This window comes from Amphiura filiformis, chromosome 20 (assembly GCF_039555335.1).
Source record: "Amphiura filiformis chromosome 20, Afil_fr2py, whole genome shotgun sequence".
Taxonomy (NCBI): Eukaryota; Metazoa; Echinodermata; class Ophiuroidea; order Amphilepidida; family Amphiuridae; genus Amphiura; species Amphiura filiformis.
In genome coordinates this window covers 29417371-29434969 of record NC_092647.1, presented here as the reverse complement: position 1 = coordinate 29434969, position 17599 = coordinate 29417371, and the positions used below count along the sequence as shown (strand labels likewise).

The window sequence follows — 17599 nt, the reverse complement described above, 5'->3', positions numbered from 1 at the left end:
ACTGTCACCTTAATCATGTTAATTTGTAATTGCAGGTATTAGATTGTGCTCAGAGTGTGAAAAAGAATTAGTACAATCTCAAGTAAGATTAAGTAGGGTAATCTGTCATACTCTTCTTGGATTCAGTAGCTACCATCTTATCTATAGTCATGTTCACACAGTGCCTTATCATCGATGGTATTCGTCGATGATGACTTTTAATCCTCATCAAAGATGAGCATCCAGATGGTTCATTTTACCCCATTAGTTTGGCTTAAAATGACCAGCAGACTCTCCTGACATTTGTTACTAATAATAATTTATAATATTGACTTTACGTCATGAGAGATTTTATGGTTAGTCATTTGAAGTTAACTCATTGATAACTTAAATCACGACTGCATCCACACAGGCACTAACTATAGGCCCTGCATGCTTTTATCGATTGGCTCCAAACAAAGGATTTGAACCGGTGTCCTTCAGCATAATCATGGTGCAGTGCAGTCCATTCAATCAAATGTTGTCATCAACCTATTTGATCGTAGTGCATTTGTTATGTGTGTGTGTGAGACGAACTGTCGCGGTAGATTACAATCACGCTTTTGAGTAGTCCGCCATATTTACGGTATGATATGTTATATGCACAACCTCAATAAGCTAGTCATTGAAGTTTATAACTACGACGTAATGAACAAGTTATCATCAACCATCTGAACGTGACTTATAATTAAGAAATAAAGGGTGCAGCATTATCCTTTACACGAAAATAATGTGTCCGAGGCAGTAAAAACATAAATAATGGGCGAGGCGCAGCCGTTTTTACTGCCGAGGTCACATTATTTGCGTGTAAAGGATAATGCTGCACCCTTTATTTCTATTCTATCACCACAAAATCAGTGCGATTTAAAGAGAAAATATCAAATTCAAATATTTCAAGTTGTTTACTTCAAGTGGAGCGCGTACGCGTAGCCAAAGCATAAGTGATAGCGATTATTGCAGAATGCGTAACCAAGCGTAATGCTTAGCGTACAATGTGTAACGACGCTAATATACTGCATCGCGCTTTGCTGTGCGCTGTGATGCGAGAAGAACATAAAGTTCGTTGCTCTTACCACTTTATTGCTAATTAATGGTCTTTCACGTGACGCGTTTCAACAAATCACAGTGCGCGATTTTGAATAATGGGTCGTGGGGGTAATAGAATATGGTTTTAAAGTTAAAATGTATGTTTACTTGTTCTAATCATGTCCTGATCTTAGACTACAGTCTACATTCTATTCTATTCTATTCTATTCTATTCTATTATTTATCATCAGAGTTCATTCCGGAGCATATGTACTGCTTTTAATAAAGCTATATGGAAGCGAGGTCCCGATTGTTAAATAGCTACACACAGGGTCCACGATTACCGGCACGCACATACAGGTAGGGGGTTTGCGTATGTGTACAGAAAGATGTGTATGTTATTCATAACTTGCACCTGTTGTTGCTGCTCAGAGGATGATTTAAGGAAGCCCCATCATGCACTGTAAAAGTGTTATCACTAGAGTTTCAACTGCCACTTTACTTTTCAAATCCCATTGAACTCTGTGCAAAAGATGTTGTTTTAGAATTGCCCGTGTGTCATTATTACTTGGTCGATTTCAGATCTAAAGTGGTGTATGCATGAAGGATAATTCACACCTTCTGTAGATAACATAAAATGTGAAATCGACCAACTTTTAAAAGGTGTTTTTATTGTAAATATATCTGTCCTAATTCAAATTTAACCATGCACGTGTGTATGCAGTGGGCGGGCAGTGGTGTCATGTTCACTCACACAGCTGTGCTAACCGCAAGACTTGCTGGGAAGTGCTTAAATCATCCTCTGGTTGCTGCTTATGCTAATGTTGTGTTGTGTTGTTGTTGTTGTTTTTATGTTGTTGTTGTTGTTGTTACTACTAGGCATCATTGTTGTTATTGTTGCTGCTGTCTGTCGTTATTGTTGCTGCTGTCTGTCGTTATTGTTGCTGCTGTCTGCCATTACTGTTACTGCTGTCTGTTGTTATTGTTGCTGTTGTTGCTTCTGCTGCTGTTGCTGCTACTTCTATTACAATTTGATGCTGCTGTAGACTGTTGGTCGTACTGATAGCCGAGGATTTATTAATGAAATTCTACATTACATCAATAATGGGTTATTCCAGTTGAAATCCATACACATCCTAGTGAAGACATGACCTTAATCTCCCCTACAGGGAGGTGTGAATTTCAAATGTAGTTACATAGGTTCCTCCAACTGAAATTCACACTCCCTGTGTGGGAGATTAAGGTCATGTCTTCCATAGGGGGTGTATGGATTTCAACTGGAATAGCCCAAATCGATGCAACTTTATGAAAATTGCCTTTCCATACCCTACTCCTGCTATATACTGAGCCATCTATGCCAATGTTCTATATTGAATCAAATCATGGCGTTCAATAATTTCCATAGCTATGACGTGCTTGCTAGTCAAATGCATATGGTCCACACATTTCTTTTGTATAATCTTCCAACAAAACAGCCGCAGGGCTTGTTAACATCCTGCAATTGAATGTGAATGTTTTGTCCAATGTGTCCATCATCAATCTAAACGCTAGATGCGAAACATTTCCGCAATCATTACACTGTCACGTAAAAGCAATTCAAACATGAGCGCAAAATGTACAGAGACACCCTGAAAACATGACACTGATGGGGCCTCAAAATCGCTTACAACATTCATGACCAACATAGTCTTACTGGCATGAGTTAGCTTACAGTCATAATATAAGAAGGTTAATCACCTTGGAAAAACAAGCGATCAAAACGGCAAATGTTCTAAAAATGTTCTTCTGTTTATTAGTGTGTAAGATACACGGTTCGCTTCTGATAAACATGAACATGAAACACAAATTACGACTTTGCACATTTTATCTCTCAATTGTCTTTCACCGAGCATTCCATCGTATGTCATTTCGTCCTTGTTGTATGCACCGGTATGTATGCATCTTTGTTACGATTCAGTTTTGGTTTAGGGTTCGATAAGGGGCATTTTTGAAGGAGGTGGGCATTTTCAGTGAGAATTGGGAGTCCCCCTAAAAAGCCCTTTCAAAGGTTACGATTAAAATTGTAAGCAAGCTTACAGAAAACACAAGATGAATGAACAAACCACAATTAATGCAGAATCAGAAGAGATCAGACAGTCCAGTCACCTTCTATTACCAGGGCCCTGACACTCAGTTCAGAAGTGTGTTACTGCGTGGAAGCGGCCATTGACCCTGTAATCGCGTATCCTGGAACTACCGTTGGACGCTTGTGCTGGCGACACGTTCATTAACACCCCAGCACCCATTAGCACCCCATGGCAGCGCCCATACGTGTGTCAATTTGTGGTTCGCGGGATCTTTTTTTCAGGCTCTGTAGCGTGCAAATTTAGCTGGAGCTATTTTACAGTCTACCGTGTGCTATTACCACTGACCAATGGTCCAAAATACATGTACCTCATCATAATTCCCACAAAGGGCTCTTCCATGCACACCTCTGACAAGTGACATATTAACCATGACATATATTCGTGTTATTTCGTGTAATTCCTCCTCCACCACATTGTCCGCTCTCGCATATTGTCACATCTCTGTTGACCCTTCACCATGACAACCGCATGAGCTCAGGGCAACACCTTCCCTAATTGGAGTGCACCCTCAGGGGTGCATAGCGCAGATCTTCTAATCTGAGTATACGCATGTGGACATCCCCAACTGCTAACCGATGTATTTGGGAAGTTCAAAAGGAAAAAATTTAATTACTTTGGTCACTAATTAAATTGTAGGTACATTGGCATGCATTTTACCTGCTGAGCTATTAAGGGTAATACCACTAAACTACTTATCTTGTTTTTCCATCAAAATATGTGTGTTGTATTACTTCTTGTCGCCAATATTATATCTTGTCATAGAGATCTGGGATCAGGTGAAGGGTGTTCACATATGGGGTGGGGGGAGTGTGTGTCTGTATGTATGTCCATGGATGCATTTTTTTTTTTTGCATTGGACCTCCTTCATCACAGTTTTACTAATGATCATTTCATGTAAGTCTGTGCTTGCAAATGTATACTTCAACTTGCATCACATGTGTTTGTGCATGCAGTTGCCATTCTCCAACAAACACATGTTAGAGCATGAATTTGCCTTTATACCCCAACCAAATTTCACTTTTTCTACATAAATTAATATTTCATGCAAGTTGAAATGCGATGACACTGGCAAGTATCAACACATTGATTACATAATATGACATTCTGTCCACCTGACATGACCCAACTATATATAAATCATGGGTCATTGTACTCTTATCTGGAACTGGAACTGCCCAGGAAATCTTGATGTTATCTGCAACACCTCAGCATTGATAACTGCATACATGCTTTCCTGTCCGTCAATGGTGAACATTTGAATGATGCCATGGCTTCCCCTCATGCAGTTTCCTACAGCACTTCAGTGCCCCGGTTCAGTTAGCCATACTAGTATAGGGCCTTTTGACTGTGGTGGTCCAAAACCATGCTTTATCATAAAACCTGCCTATATCCAGAGAACTGCTAAACCCATACTGCTAATTCCCCCTTTTCGTTAGTATTACTATTAGCGGTTCTCAGATATAAGGCCCTATAGTAGGGCTAGGTTCAGTGCTACCTTTAGGATTGCTTTTCATGAGTTATTTGAACATGTTTAAATCAGGAAGACCAGGGTTCATCTACAGGTAACAAAATTTCAAACAATTTCTTATGCATTTCTTTATCTAGGGAAGCAATATTTCCTTCAAATAACCAAAATTCCCTTTGAGAAGATTCCTGGATTATTACCCTTACCACACTGGTGTAAAATGCTGTTGATTTTTATGCGAGGCATTTTGTCCAGCCAAATAAGATTTTCATTTTTTAGAACTAAGTTATTATATTACTAAGATTAACATGGTGCAAGGGACAACAAAATGCAAATAAATGGGGTAACTTCATTTGACTGTATTTCAAGATTAATTTTTAGTCAAGCATTTTTATATTGTTGTTCAATTATCAATGTAGCTTTCTGTCAGCCCTCAGAGAACTTTCATGGATTTTCAGAGGCTTCCAGTACATCCTGGTCCCACCCAGCCTGCCCCTGTTCACAAGGCCCACTGCCTTCAAAAGCAGGATACTATTCAGTTCAGCTACATACCATCTCATCCACAGTGATTTCCTTTCTAGTGAGTGTGAATTCTCTCTATTCATCTCTCAGCACATTGACAAGGATAACAAAGTCTGAATGTAAACCAAAACTTGATAAATCCTATGAATGAGATTGGTTTCATCATGTGAGGGAGGGGGGCTGAAAAGCTAAGGGCAAACTTTTGTAATGCTCATAACTAATATAAAGATAACTCTCATTGGACTTTGAACCTTCACCGAAAAAATGCTATAGATGGGCAATTCTAAACGCATCATTCCGCAATACAAAGTTTGCATATAATGCAAATTAGGAAATTCGGGTGGTTTGGAAAAGTTTCTCCTACCGTAATCATTCACTTACCAAAAACAGTTTCAATACGTGGATTTAGGGTTTCTCTACCGGAAGTCAATTTGTGCCGAAATTCCTTCCCACAATGCAATAGGCGTATTACATAACTAAGGAGAGTGATTAACCTGCGAACTGTATGCGTTGTAGGGAGGAATTTCGGCATAAATTGACTTCCGGTAGAGAAACCCTGAATCCGCGTATTATGCTATTCACCTCCTTTGGCTGCTGCATACAAAAATATGCAAATTGCCCATATACACTCTTTTGGTCCTCATGTATAACAACCCAATATGGCACAGGGTTACACAAGGTAGAGAGCCATTTTGAAGTATAAACGGTAACTTGTAACAAATACTTACCAGGACAGTTTTTTGAGATCCATCTAGCAGTTTGACTCGTAGTGGCCGTATCTTCTTTCTGTATTCCATTAAATCCTGCAAAATGAAAAAAAAAAAAAAAGATTACATTGTGTAAATATTTCGTTGTATAAATTTACAGTGTGACACAATCTGATCCAATCAGACCAATTTTGCAATAATGAAGTGCCTTTGCAGGAAACTACAGGGAAATTGTGTGAATTTGGGAAATGAAGCCTCAAAATGGACTAAAAATAAGTGCAGAAACAAAATTCCTGAAAATTTGCATACCTGATAGAATATAAACCTTTTAATGGGTACAACACTGTAATTCAGTAATTTGCTCATCCGGACGACCGTAAAAATCAGATTTTGGTACCTTTGTCATTGTCATAGATGTGCGAACTAACATAGCGTGCGAGTGGTTCAGCCGAGAGTCGTGTATTTAAGACAAAATAAGACATTTCACACAAATCGGTAATTTAGATACTGACAGTATCTAAATTAGCTACATGTATTTGAATGGGGCTTTTACTTCGTCAGTACTGCTGTTTTCTTTGTTTTTGCCAAATTTGTCATTTCAAAAATACCAAATGACAATTTGAATGACTTCTCCTTCACTTTAAGCAATTTATAAACAATTTTAATTTTTTACACTTGCACTGAAATCACTGAATGGGTCATTAAGTTTTGTCACCAAATTTATCCCCAAGAAATTTAGGGGTTTCACCATTTCCCCAAGTGATCCTTTATTTGGTCCTTGTGTGTTACTGCCATGGCAACAAGCCATTTTGCGATTCTTGAGTGCTGAGCTTAACCCATGACCATGGACCAGATCATGTCACATTGAAATTGGGCTGCCACTAGACAGGTCGCAGTAAGCTTCCGGTTATAATTCCAAAGATGACACCATCAGGCATCGCAAAACTCAAGGATTCCAGTCTTTAATTCAATGGAGTCGTGTGGACACGCACTCGGAGTTTGACTTCGGAATCGCAATTCTTGAGTATGTCAATTCTAATTCTACGACCATCTTAACATGCTTAGTGAAGCACCCTGCTCCTCAAGCAAAATGCTCCATGAGGTTGCTCACACCCACTTAGCAGTAATAAGTTATTGTTGACTAAAATTGTGTTATTCCTTCTCTTCTTAATAACTACTGTCTGTGAAAAATTCATGTTGCTTGGCACTGTATTATAATCACCGACAGTCATCACTTAGTCTGAAAAGATGCACATCTTTATTGGAAATGTTTTACGCACAAATTTTTCATGTGAAATTAATACTGGTTCGTAACTAGAAATCAGTTTCGCATGTTTTGCTTTTAATAGTTGGTTTACACAAGTGTATATCGGTATTTAAATCTGGGAAGCATTGTAAAATTTTAATCAAATCACCAATAATGATGATGAATGTGAGCGCTGTGATTCTCGCTAGCTGTGCCGGGGTAATTTAACGCCTAAAAACGCCTGCAGTGAGCCAGCTGAACGGTTTAGAGTTCAGCTAGTTTTGAAAAGTGGCAATATTTTGGCACAAAATATTCTCGGTGGGAGATCAATTTGACCATAACAGTGTACAACTGATGAGCTAATTTAATATGGGAAGTCAATTCAATGGTTTTGTTTTTGAATAAGTGTGGACATTGTTTTCGGAAATCATTTTCCATTTGGAAGTTTCTTTTCTTTTGAAAATTCTCTTAATTAATCCTGCCTACCTGTTTTGTGCCACATTTTCCTTTATTATTATTCAATTTGACTAATCATACTTATTGATTTTAAACAAACCATTACTGTTTATTGCAACACAAGACAAAAATGCTATTAAAACATTACCCAAAGTTGAATGATCAGCTCTAATTATGTTCTTTTTCAATTCCTTGCATCCTTTTATGATAAGATTAAGGGCATCCCATTATCCTAAGCACATCATTTATGAACCGCATTCTCTTTTATCACTTCACATTCTGTTCTATAAACACTGTTAGTAGGCTGTAGAGAATGTACTCTTCCTTGAGTGGGTTCATAAATGATGTGCTTGGAATAATGGGATGTAGGCTACAGTGTTAAATACACAAAATTGTACAGTTAATGAGAAACAAACTTGAAACACCAGCTTTGAGCAATACTGTGTTACTATTATCCACAAAAATACATGTGCAATTACTTGGTTCGACTATAATGAAAATCCCATTGTATTTCACTCTCGATTTCACTCTTAAATTACAATGTACATTAACTGTAACCTTTTATAATGACATATATTTGAATATATTCTCTTATAAATGCCTCCGCCATGTTTATTAGAAGTGAATTTTCAATGAAAAAACTTCAGGCAAAACTCGCAAAATACACCTTCCTGTTTGAAATACAGCATGGCGGCGCGGCGCCCACGCAGGGCCACATATTATCCGAAAATACTACAAAATTAGATATGTGCATTTTTATGCAAGAATGTGATTTATTTAGTTTTTGCACATTCTAATATAATTGGCAATGAATTGGATGGAAATTCAAGTTAGAATATTTAGGGTTTGTCCATGCAATTTTGCAATCATGACATTTTTTAAGCTTGCATGTACGCTATGTCATGGACATTTTGTGCATTCAGTCAAGTTCTCTTTGAAAAAAGATGGGGCATTTATTAGAAGGGGTAGGGGCATTTATTTAATTTAACAATATACAGTATATCTTGTGAATTGGAAAAACTTTTAAATATTTTCACACACAAATTTCCAAAAATTACAAACGACAAACACTACCTGCACTTTATACTCGTACATTTGTGTCAAATATTCATCTTTCTTCCTCCCAATTGTTTTATACAAAATTTACTCATTGATTTTATCCTGAGGTGCATTTTTTCTCATCAAATATTCATGATGAACAGAAATTGTATTTTGTTATTCTGTGGGAAAAATGAGATTTGGGTTTCATTTCTGTAATGTGTGATTTTAAGCAATATCATTTTTCTATAAATTTTGATTGTAGGTACAATATCTTTTTTCCACTTTGACGCCCTGACAAGTTACAACCAACCATATTGATGTTGTGTGCCAATTGCAAGTGTCAACATTTGACTTTTTTATAAAGGTTTCCTTCTTCCTATTAAAAATAAATCAATTCAATCAGTACTCCCTAAATGCTTTCATTATTATTAATTAGGCCAAACATAGAGGCAGTAAAGGCAAAATGATATCAATTTTTGTACTAATTTCCTTACATTTTAATTTCCCTGATCAATAAGTTGTTATTTTTATCAAAACATTTCCCTCCCCTGCCAATATTCTAAAATGAAAATGATTTTTAAACCTGAACACAAGCTGTGCAAGTCCTTCAAACTTCTAGAGTTCATGCAATTTTTTTTCTTTCAAAAGCAAATTTTTTTATTATGGCAGGAGTAGGCCTAGATGTAAAAAGTTGTACATTTATTCTCTACTTAGTGAGTATCAATTCAGAAAACACCCTTTTATAATAAGTTGTTTTGGAAAAAAAATACTTCTTTATATGGGGAAGAAAAAATAAGCACTTCTGCAAAAAATATAGGCCTATATAGGCCCACCCTCTTTCTGAATATCTAGTTCCGTGGTAATTGGAAAGGTATCTTTTAATGGCACATTGAAACAAGAGCCTAATAATTTAGACCGTAACAAAGTAAATCTTGAAATCAATCCCTAAAAGCTCTCCAAACATTCAAATTCCTCAAACCCTAATCGATTCCTGTTGAGTGCCACTTGCCTCATATGTCAGCCACACTTAGTTCAAACAGCAGTTGTCCATCCGTCCTTCCGAGGCAACATACTGCCTCGTTTTTTATCTCAAGGTTCACAAAACTGATATGTATCCATCCTGGATACCCTGGTGGCACTGTGCCCTGGTGGTAACCGTGATATGTGTGACCTACAAAGTCACATCATGTTGCTTGTTCTACATAATATGTGACAGGATCATGAGTCGCATGTCGGCAATTCTCAATTATAACTTTTTTACATGATTTTCTGGCAGTTTACAAAGCTACATTTTGATGCAAACCCCATCAAAATCGGACATCTGGTTACTGAGTTATGAGCAATTTATCAATGGCTGAAAACGATATAAAACAAAAGAATTTGAACACTGTTTTTGCCAATATCTCAAAAACAATATAAGAGACATCCGACTCATTCCCCTTGATCATGTCACATATGGTGTTTGCTGAACACCCCATGAAATTAATAAATGCTCAAATACATTTGCGACCACTTCAACAAAATTAGCATTTTACTAATTTTTAGAGAGTAAAGACCTAATCATTATAAATTGGCAATAAATGCCAAGAAATGTCAAGTACAATCCACAATCATCTGAGGCAACATTATATCATCCTTTGTCTGGTCTCTTATCTCCAGGTTCATGGAACTGAAGAAATGTACCATCCTGGATACGCTGATGGTCACTTTTAAAATTAGAGATGGAGTCTTCATTGTATACCACATACAGTCGCATAAAATATGATCACTTTTAAATTAGAGATGGGTCTTCACTGTATATCACATGAGATGAATGCTCAAGTAACTTTGGGACCATTTCATTTATGGTGATTTTTTTTATTTTGATTTTGTAACTTATAAACTATACTTATTTGATGTTTTTGTTTATTTTTTGCTTACTTTTGCTTTGAAAATCTCCAATAAATAAACTGAATAGATATTTTAACTAGTAATATGAAAGAGATCACATAATTCAATGCAGCTAAATAAATAACTTTTGAATTGAATGTTTTTTCAAGAATGAGTTCCTCAATCGTTTGGTACAAAACAGTTGTCAAGGCTGAATTTTTCCCAACCAAACTCTCTGGCATAATGGAATAGATATTCTGTCCCTAAAATTTCTATCATAACTCGGGACTATCTCTGAGCTGTACTACCTCTCTCACAAGTGCAATCTGTTAGGCCTACAATTCATTTTACCCATAAAGGGGTATGACCCGATTGGCAGCTTCATCCCCATTTTGTTGATCAAAACTTAGATTTTGGTTTCAGAAGAAACAAGAAAGCTTATGTTTTTCTCATTACCCCAGTAAAATTTAACACCCCAAGATATGTATCGTTTAGATGGTGTGAACAAAAACGTAGTGAAGTAACCACAATCAGAAAAACAAGATATTGTTATGTTTTTGCTTCTCAATATCAGAACCGCTTGAGGAATACAACTCAATTTGGAAACATATTGTTTTAATGGTAGACCTCAATGTAAGATAGAAAACAGTACATGAATAATTGTGACCGTACACGGCGAATGAGCCGTAAATTCCTCCCCCGGTCAATTTTGTTTTATTTCGTGTTTAAAAAATAAACATCATAAACTTAAAAATGGTATATCATTTGACTTCAAACGATATCCAGAAGCGGGGTTATGGTTTGTTAAACTTTGCTCCTTCAACAAAATTATAGCTTTTTTCATTTATACATGCGTCTCTTTTTCCACATTGCTGGCAATAAATATCAAACAGTCATAATTGGCGGTCATTGCAAATCATCCCCAAGTCAACGAGGTTTAAGAAGGTTCTCTCATTGTTAATTGTTGGTTATGCATACCTACACAAAATACAATGCCTGGTAACCCACCACTTGAAAAGGATTTAGCAAAAGCAAACAAGGACCAGAGCTATTAAAAGTTCTATAGCCATCTAAGGTAGAAGCTTATTATCCACTCCAATAATAGGATTATTGATTGGTGTTGTGACTATCAAAATGAGTCAGATGTCGCGCCAGCTTAAGTTACCGATGAATACGACCTTCGTACACATTTTATACCGTAACTCAGAATACAATTTAGGGAATTTACGGCTCATTTGTGCTGCCGGGTCACAATTCAGAACACTGAGAACACATCCCTTTAATTTGCATACTTTTATGTCTGTCTGTAAGAATACCAAGTGAGTTAAACGCTCCTTTAACTGATTCAAAACAACGTACTTGCATTTCAATTCAATTTTTATTATTTCAATAAATGTTTCTAATCTATAGGCAGTCCGTCTTGATAAATAAAATCCTTACACTGATGTTATGGGCAGTCTTGACCTTCAACATACGGACATGACATTCTGGCTGAGAGGTTTTTAAAGTGTAATAAATGTACTATTTCTGACATTGAGAAGCGCCATCTGACACACAAGTGGCTTTGCTTCAATGTAGGCCGCTCTCAGTATACCACTAAGCATCAATCCCAGGGCAATCCACACTGCACAGTAAATCTGCATCAATGCGGTACTTAGAAATGCAATCCAGATTAATGTGGACTTGCAAACTTTCGGACTGTCTGCAAACTTTCATGCAGTAACACCAACAGTTTGGGTGTAGAGACAAGAGAACTTATTACAGCGTAAATTATGCTCATCACTGTTGTATTTTATTGCATTACAAGATGCAGTAAAAGTTGCGCTGTGAGAGTGTTGCTTGCCGTGTACACGTCCACCACACAATATAATATTGTGGTACGCCTGTTTAGACTCATTGTAAGTCAAGGAAGGACCCACACTAGGATCCACAACATGCTCATCTAACAAGGAACAGTTCTTTAACCCCAATACATGTGTACATTCATTGAATGACCTTTGAAAATTTGGGTACTAAACCTCATACTCTGCAACTTGAGGTCAAATTTTGCACTATGATTGTTTAATTGAGGTTATTGAACTATGCCATTGGGATGAGGCCATTGTGGTCCATAGTGCCATTGATGCGCATTAATGCAGATCTCCTCTCACATGATGACTGCCCCGATAGCAGCAATGCTGGTCAGAGAGGCCATAAGCAGGACTCTACTTTCATAGCTGCCAATGCGTGGATAAGTATCGGTGTCTCTCGAATTCAAATTGGTCGAATCAAGATATTGTAGCTAGGTTGTTATACTTTGATTTGCACTAATTTAGCAGAGCTTTTAACAAATTAGTACAAAATGGCCAATACAATGTACGTCAACACTTCAGGTGCTTTTGTCAAAATGGCTATGGCAAATGTGCCCTCTGTAAGCAAAGTATTCGATTATATGGATATCAATTATGAAACCTTTCAATTCAGCAATCATAACATGACGGCCCCCTATTACTGGGAGTGGAAACTAGGCGAGTTTTAAAAAAAGCGAAGGGGAGTTAAAAAGGTGAGTTACCCGCCACAGAGATCAGATTTTTTGTCAATTAACCCCCACAAAGTAAAATAAAGGGGAGCCCCGGTGAGTTACGGCAACACCATAAAATCTTAACTCGACTGGGGGAATTGCTGTATTTTCAATAGGGGTCACTCTTCTCTGCAAGGGGTAACTCTCCATTCTAACTTGCTTTTATCTAACTCGCTTATTGACAGTTCACTCGCCATTTACCTGTCCCCTTATTACTAGAGGAATGGCTTTCCTCATTAATTAAAATGATGAACAAAAGTTCAGCTTTGAGCAACCTCATTATGTAATTGTTTATGAGTCATTTGAATACTAATTTGGCTGTATTTACTAATTACTATAAATGGACTCTCACTTTGAAAGAGCTCTGATATTACAAATAGAGTGAATAAAAGGAAAGTTGACAAGCCTTGAAATTAAAGGAGGTCACAATTGGCCTTGCCCTTTTTAATTTAGGCCTTAGTGCCTACATTTTCAAAGTGCCCATCTTTAGGCAAGTGCCTTTGCTCCCTTGCACAGGGAAAATGAATGCCCTTTATAAAAAATGGTATTTTGAGGCTTGAAGGAAAGGCAAAATTACTTGCAATTGTAAGACATGAGAATAAATAGCCTGAAAATGCACTTGAATTCAAGTTTAAAAGGCTCATGTTTCGCAAATTTGCGCAAAATACAAATTTGCGTAAATTTAGACAACAAGAGAGCCTAAATTCAGGTTAAAGCCTGAAAATTCTCATGCCTGAATTGTTCAGTGCACATTATGTTCCAATCTTATCTGCCAATCATTTAGTCTTGAAAATTTCACTGATTATGTAACAGCAGCAAACTAAAGTTTCTTGTGTAAAATCATATATAATTAGAAGCAAATTTTCAATGCAAAACAAGTTTGGACGAAAACCACTCACTTCCGGGTCCAAATCTAAGATGGCTATGCCCAATGCAAATATAAGCAAATTATTGGTAAATAGCACTAAGTTAACAATATGTTCATTTTTATGCATGAATGAGATTTTATTTTTAGTGAAATTCTACTATAATTTGGCAATGCAGTGGATGGAAGTTTAATTTTGTGTCCTTGCAATTTCACGACATAGGCCATGCAGCAAAAGCCAAATTTTAGACTATATTCTTTGCTCGCAAGATATGGCATTTTGGTCACATTTTCATTGAGAAAATTATATGGGGATATTAATTGGAAACAATACAGTACCGTAGTCTAATTATTGTGTGACTGAAACTGAACCTCTTAAATCATGAATTTCATGACATGCAAATCCTTGCAAAACTTCCGTCATATAAGTGAAGATGACCCCCGGAGATGACCTAGTTATAAAGTTATATCAATAAACAGGATATACTATTTAATCTTTTAAGCATGTAGTTTAAAAGACTACGTAGGACTTTAAAATTATGTTCATAATGTAGTCCTGTATTTCCACAATCATCTATTATTCCTAGCGCTCAACACATATCTCATTAGAAATAACAATCTCAAACACAAGCGTCTTGTTGCAGTAAAATAAGCAGTTTTTAACATGCAATATTCGTCAGGTCCACTTCACACCATTACAGCACTGTGAAAGTGATAGGTTATATGCAGAGCTGGGTATACAAGCTACTACAGATGCTCTCATCAGAAGTGCTTTAACCCCTTGCTTGAGTACCATAGGATCTCAAACATGTTCATTTGTCAGGAGACAGTCCTTTAACCCCAATAAGTTTGTTCAGTCATTGAATGACTTTCAAATGAGATGGGTAGAAAAACTCATACTTTACCACTTGAGGTCAAATTTGGAGCTACCATAGTCTCTAATTGAAGAGCCTCCCCACACCCCTAATAAACCAATTGTTTCCTACATGTAAATGCTGTCAAAATACCATACAGTACCTGCATTTTTTAACATTGATTGAAGATTTCATGGCATCAAGGTAGCATCAGGCCATTGTTATTGCCAATGTTTTAATACAGAATTACAAGTAGAAATCCCATATTTTTGTGGAGCACTGTCAAATAGTATACTAGCAATGTTTTAATGGGAATTTTTGTTCTAAAAAGGACCTCTAAATCACCTCCTTTTGTTTAAAAAGGCAACAGGGGCATGATTTGATCCACAGTGATGCCCTCAATTTTTCTAGAATTTCTACTTTTTGCATGATTGTACAATGTAATGCCCAATTAATGGTGTACTGAAATACCATGTGAAAGAATAAGGGCTCCGCGGCAGTGCTCTAATTACAGTAAAAAAATTTGAGATTTGTATCAAATCCGGAGATCTCCGGTTTATTCAGTCAGAGTATGACGCTATTGAGTGATGGCTCAACACATCGCGTGCATGTGTATTATTATTGTTGAATCAGTGATGTATAAACTGTGCGCATATTGCTATTCACCTTATGTCTTGACGTATAAACTGTGTGCAAATCGCTATTTCGTCTTGTTTGTTCGTCCCAGCTGCATGGAGCTGCGCCAATATTCAATTTCATAATAATAATACAATGAATCAGCGAGCTAATACACACATTGTAGGCGCTGGAATGAAATAGTAATTTTCTTTGTTTTACCTCATTTTTTTGGCTCGAAATTAAAGGGACAATGTGATCAGTGAAAACAAACATTTAAATAGGAATCTATTCTTTATGCAAACCACACAATATTGCTTCCACCATTGCCAAAAGAAATGAGACCATCATTGCTCACAATGGCAAGCAGCATAGTGCATACTCACATTACTATCAGGTGTGATAGAACTCCTTTCCTGAAATCCAGCATATTTTTTCTAAGCGCAAGGTGAGCTGTGTATTTAGGGAGTATAATGTCTTCAAATGAGGTGTTATAAACCAGGTTGTGAATATCTAGGGCAATCTCCTGATTAGCGCAATGTTTATTCATGTACAGACCTGGAAAGTGGTATAATTTTGCTGCACAGAGTAATGTGATACACATCCATAGTACAGGACATACAGCTTTGATCAACTTCATCTGGAATGTTCATCGAAATTATTCAAAAAAAGTTCCTTCATGCCCAGCTTAAAAAAAATAATAACTTTTGTTTTAGCTGAGGCTAAATGAAAATTATGAGAATGAAACACATTATTTCATTTTATCCGAGGTTATACACAAAGACACATTTTTCAGAGATGTAACTGCGTTTAAAATCAGATTTTGCATCTGATTCAAACTCTTCATTTGGTCATTGTTAGACATTTTTTGGGTAGCTTAACAACTTACCCCGGCTCTCAGCAAATAGTGCTCCAGCGTTTTCCCTGCTTCCAGCCATACTCCTTTCTTGGGGTCCTCATCAGCAAGAAACAGTCCGTATTCGTTGGCTGTAAGGAGCATAAGAAAATATAATTCATTAGGGGGGGTTGCACTGTGATGTCATCAGCTTGAAATTACAGATTTGTCTTCTACCGTCAGCTTGGGGAGTGGAAGCTTAATGTTCATATTCCTGAAAACAGGAAAATGATTACAAGATAATTCAATGTGTTGATTCAGCTGTGAAGTGGGGTACCAATAAATTTAGATAACTCTACCTACCAAAACATCAAAATATGAGATGTGATTATTAAAGCAACACGAGTACATCTTTTGTCATCAGAAAATCAATATGCATTGCTGCATCTTTACTATCACTCATAATGTTACGAGTAAAAGTTGAAACCTTCATCAAAACTATACTGGAAATTTCACTTGAATGAACACAGCTTTCAACAGCTATACATGATCGCGTATTTCAAACTACAACGCAAACACACAACCTTGGCTACAATACTAACCAATCACGAGTGTGTTGGCATGGTTGGATTCACTTCTGCATTTTGAATGCACAGTCGCACACCCTGGCGTACATCGCAGAGTGTACGCAAAAAATCGTCACGCTATGTCAGGCTCTGTACATTAAATTGAAATTTCTAGTATAGACATCCATTTCATCGTGCATCGCATAAGGATTATCTCAAAATGCTGCCTTGTGTCCTTTTTGTTATCAATGTTGCATTGCATATTGTGTTGAGATACATTAGATTAACTTAATATGAATTAATATTATGCATACTTTCACAATATTACAATACCATGTGATGGCCATTCATAAAAGAGAGAAGCTTGCTGACACGCTATGAAATTTTTATACAACAATGATAACAAAAAATCACCCAAGGCTAGGCATGTTCATCGCCACTTTTTCAATATCATACATCGCCAGCAAAATTTATCGCGATAAACGATAATGGCGATAATGAGGGAAGCTTAAAACATTTTATTTGTCCAAGTTTCTGTTTCGAAAAAAATGTGAAAATATTGCTAAATATTGTTAGTCTGTATCTGGCTACGCTATTTCTGGTGGTATTGTCATTGACGGCATTGTCAGGTTGGTCACTCTCTGTATCATCTTATGTGTCATCTGCCAGCTTTTCGGTATTCAATTGAAGACACATTTTTACCATCAAAATATCGTGGCCTGTCAAACAATTATCACAATCGCGATAATGAAAATTTATCACGATAGACGATAATAACATTATCGTGAACATGCCTACCCAAGGCAGCCTTTTGAAATCAGTATGTTT

At 36.8% G+C, this 17599-nt stretch overlaps 1 protein-coding gene across 1 annotated transcript in view; it reads right to left on the bottom strand.

Annotated features, from left to right (window-relative positions):
- LOC140142249 (talin-1-like) overlaps positions 1–17599 on the bottom strand; it is a 276867-nt gene that overhangs the window by 218101 nt on the left and 41167 nt on the right. The window contains 2 exon segments of the mRNA XM_072164217.1: positions 5886–5960; positions 16260–16357. Of these exon segments, the coding sequence (XP_072020318.1) occupies positions 5886–5960; positions 16260–16357 (173 nt within the window).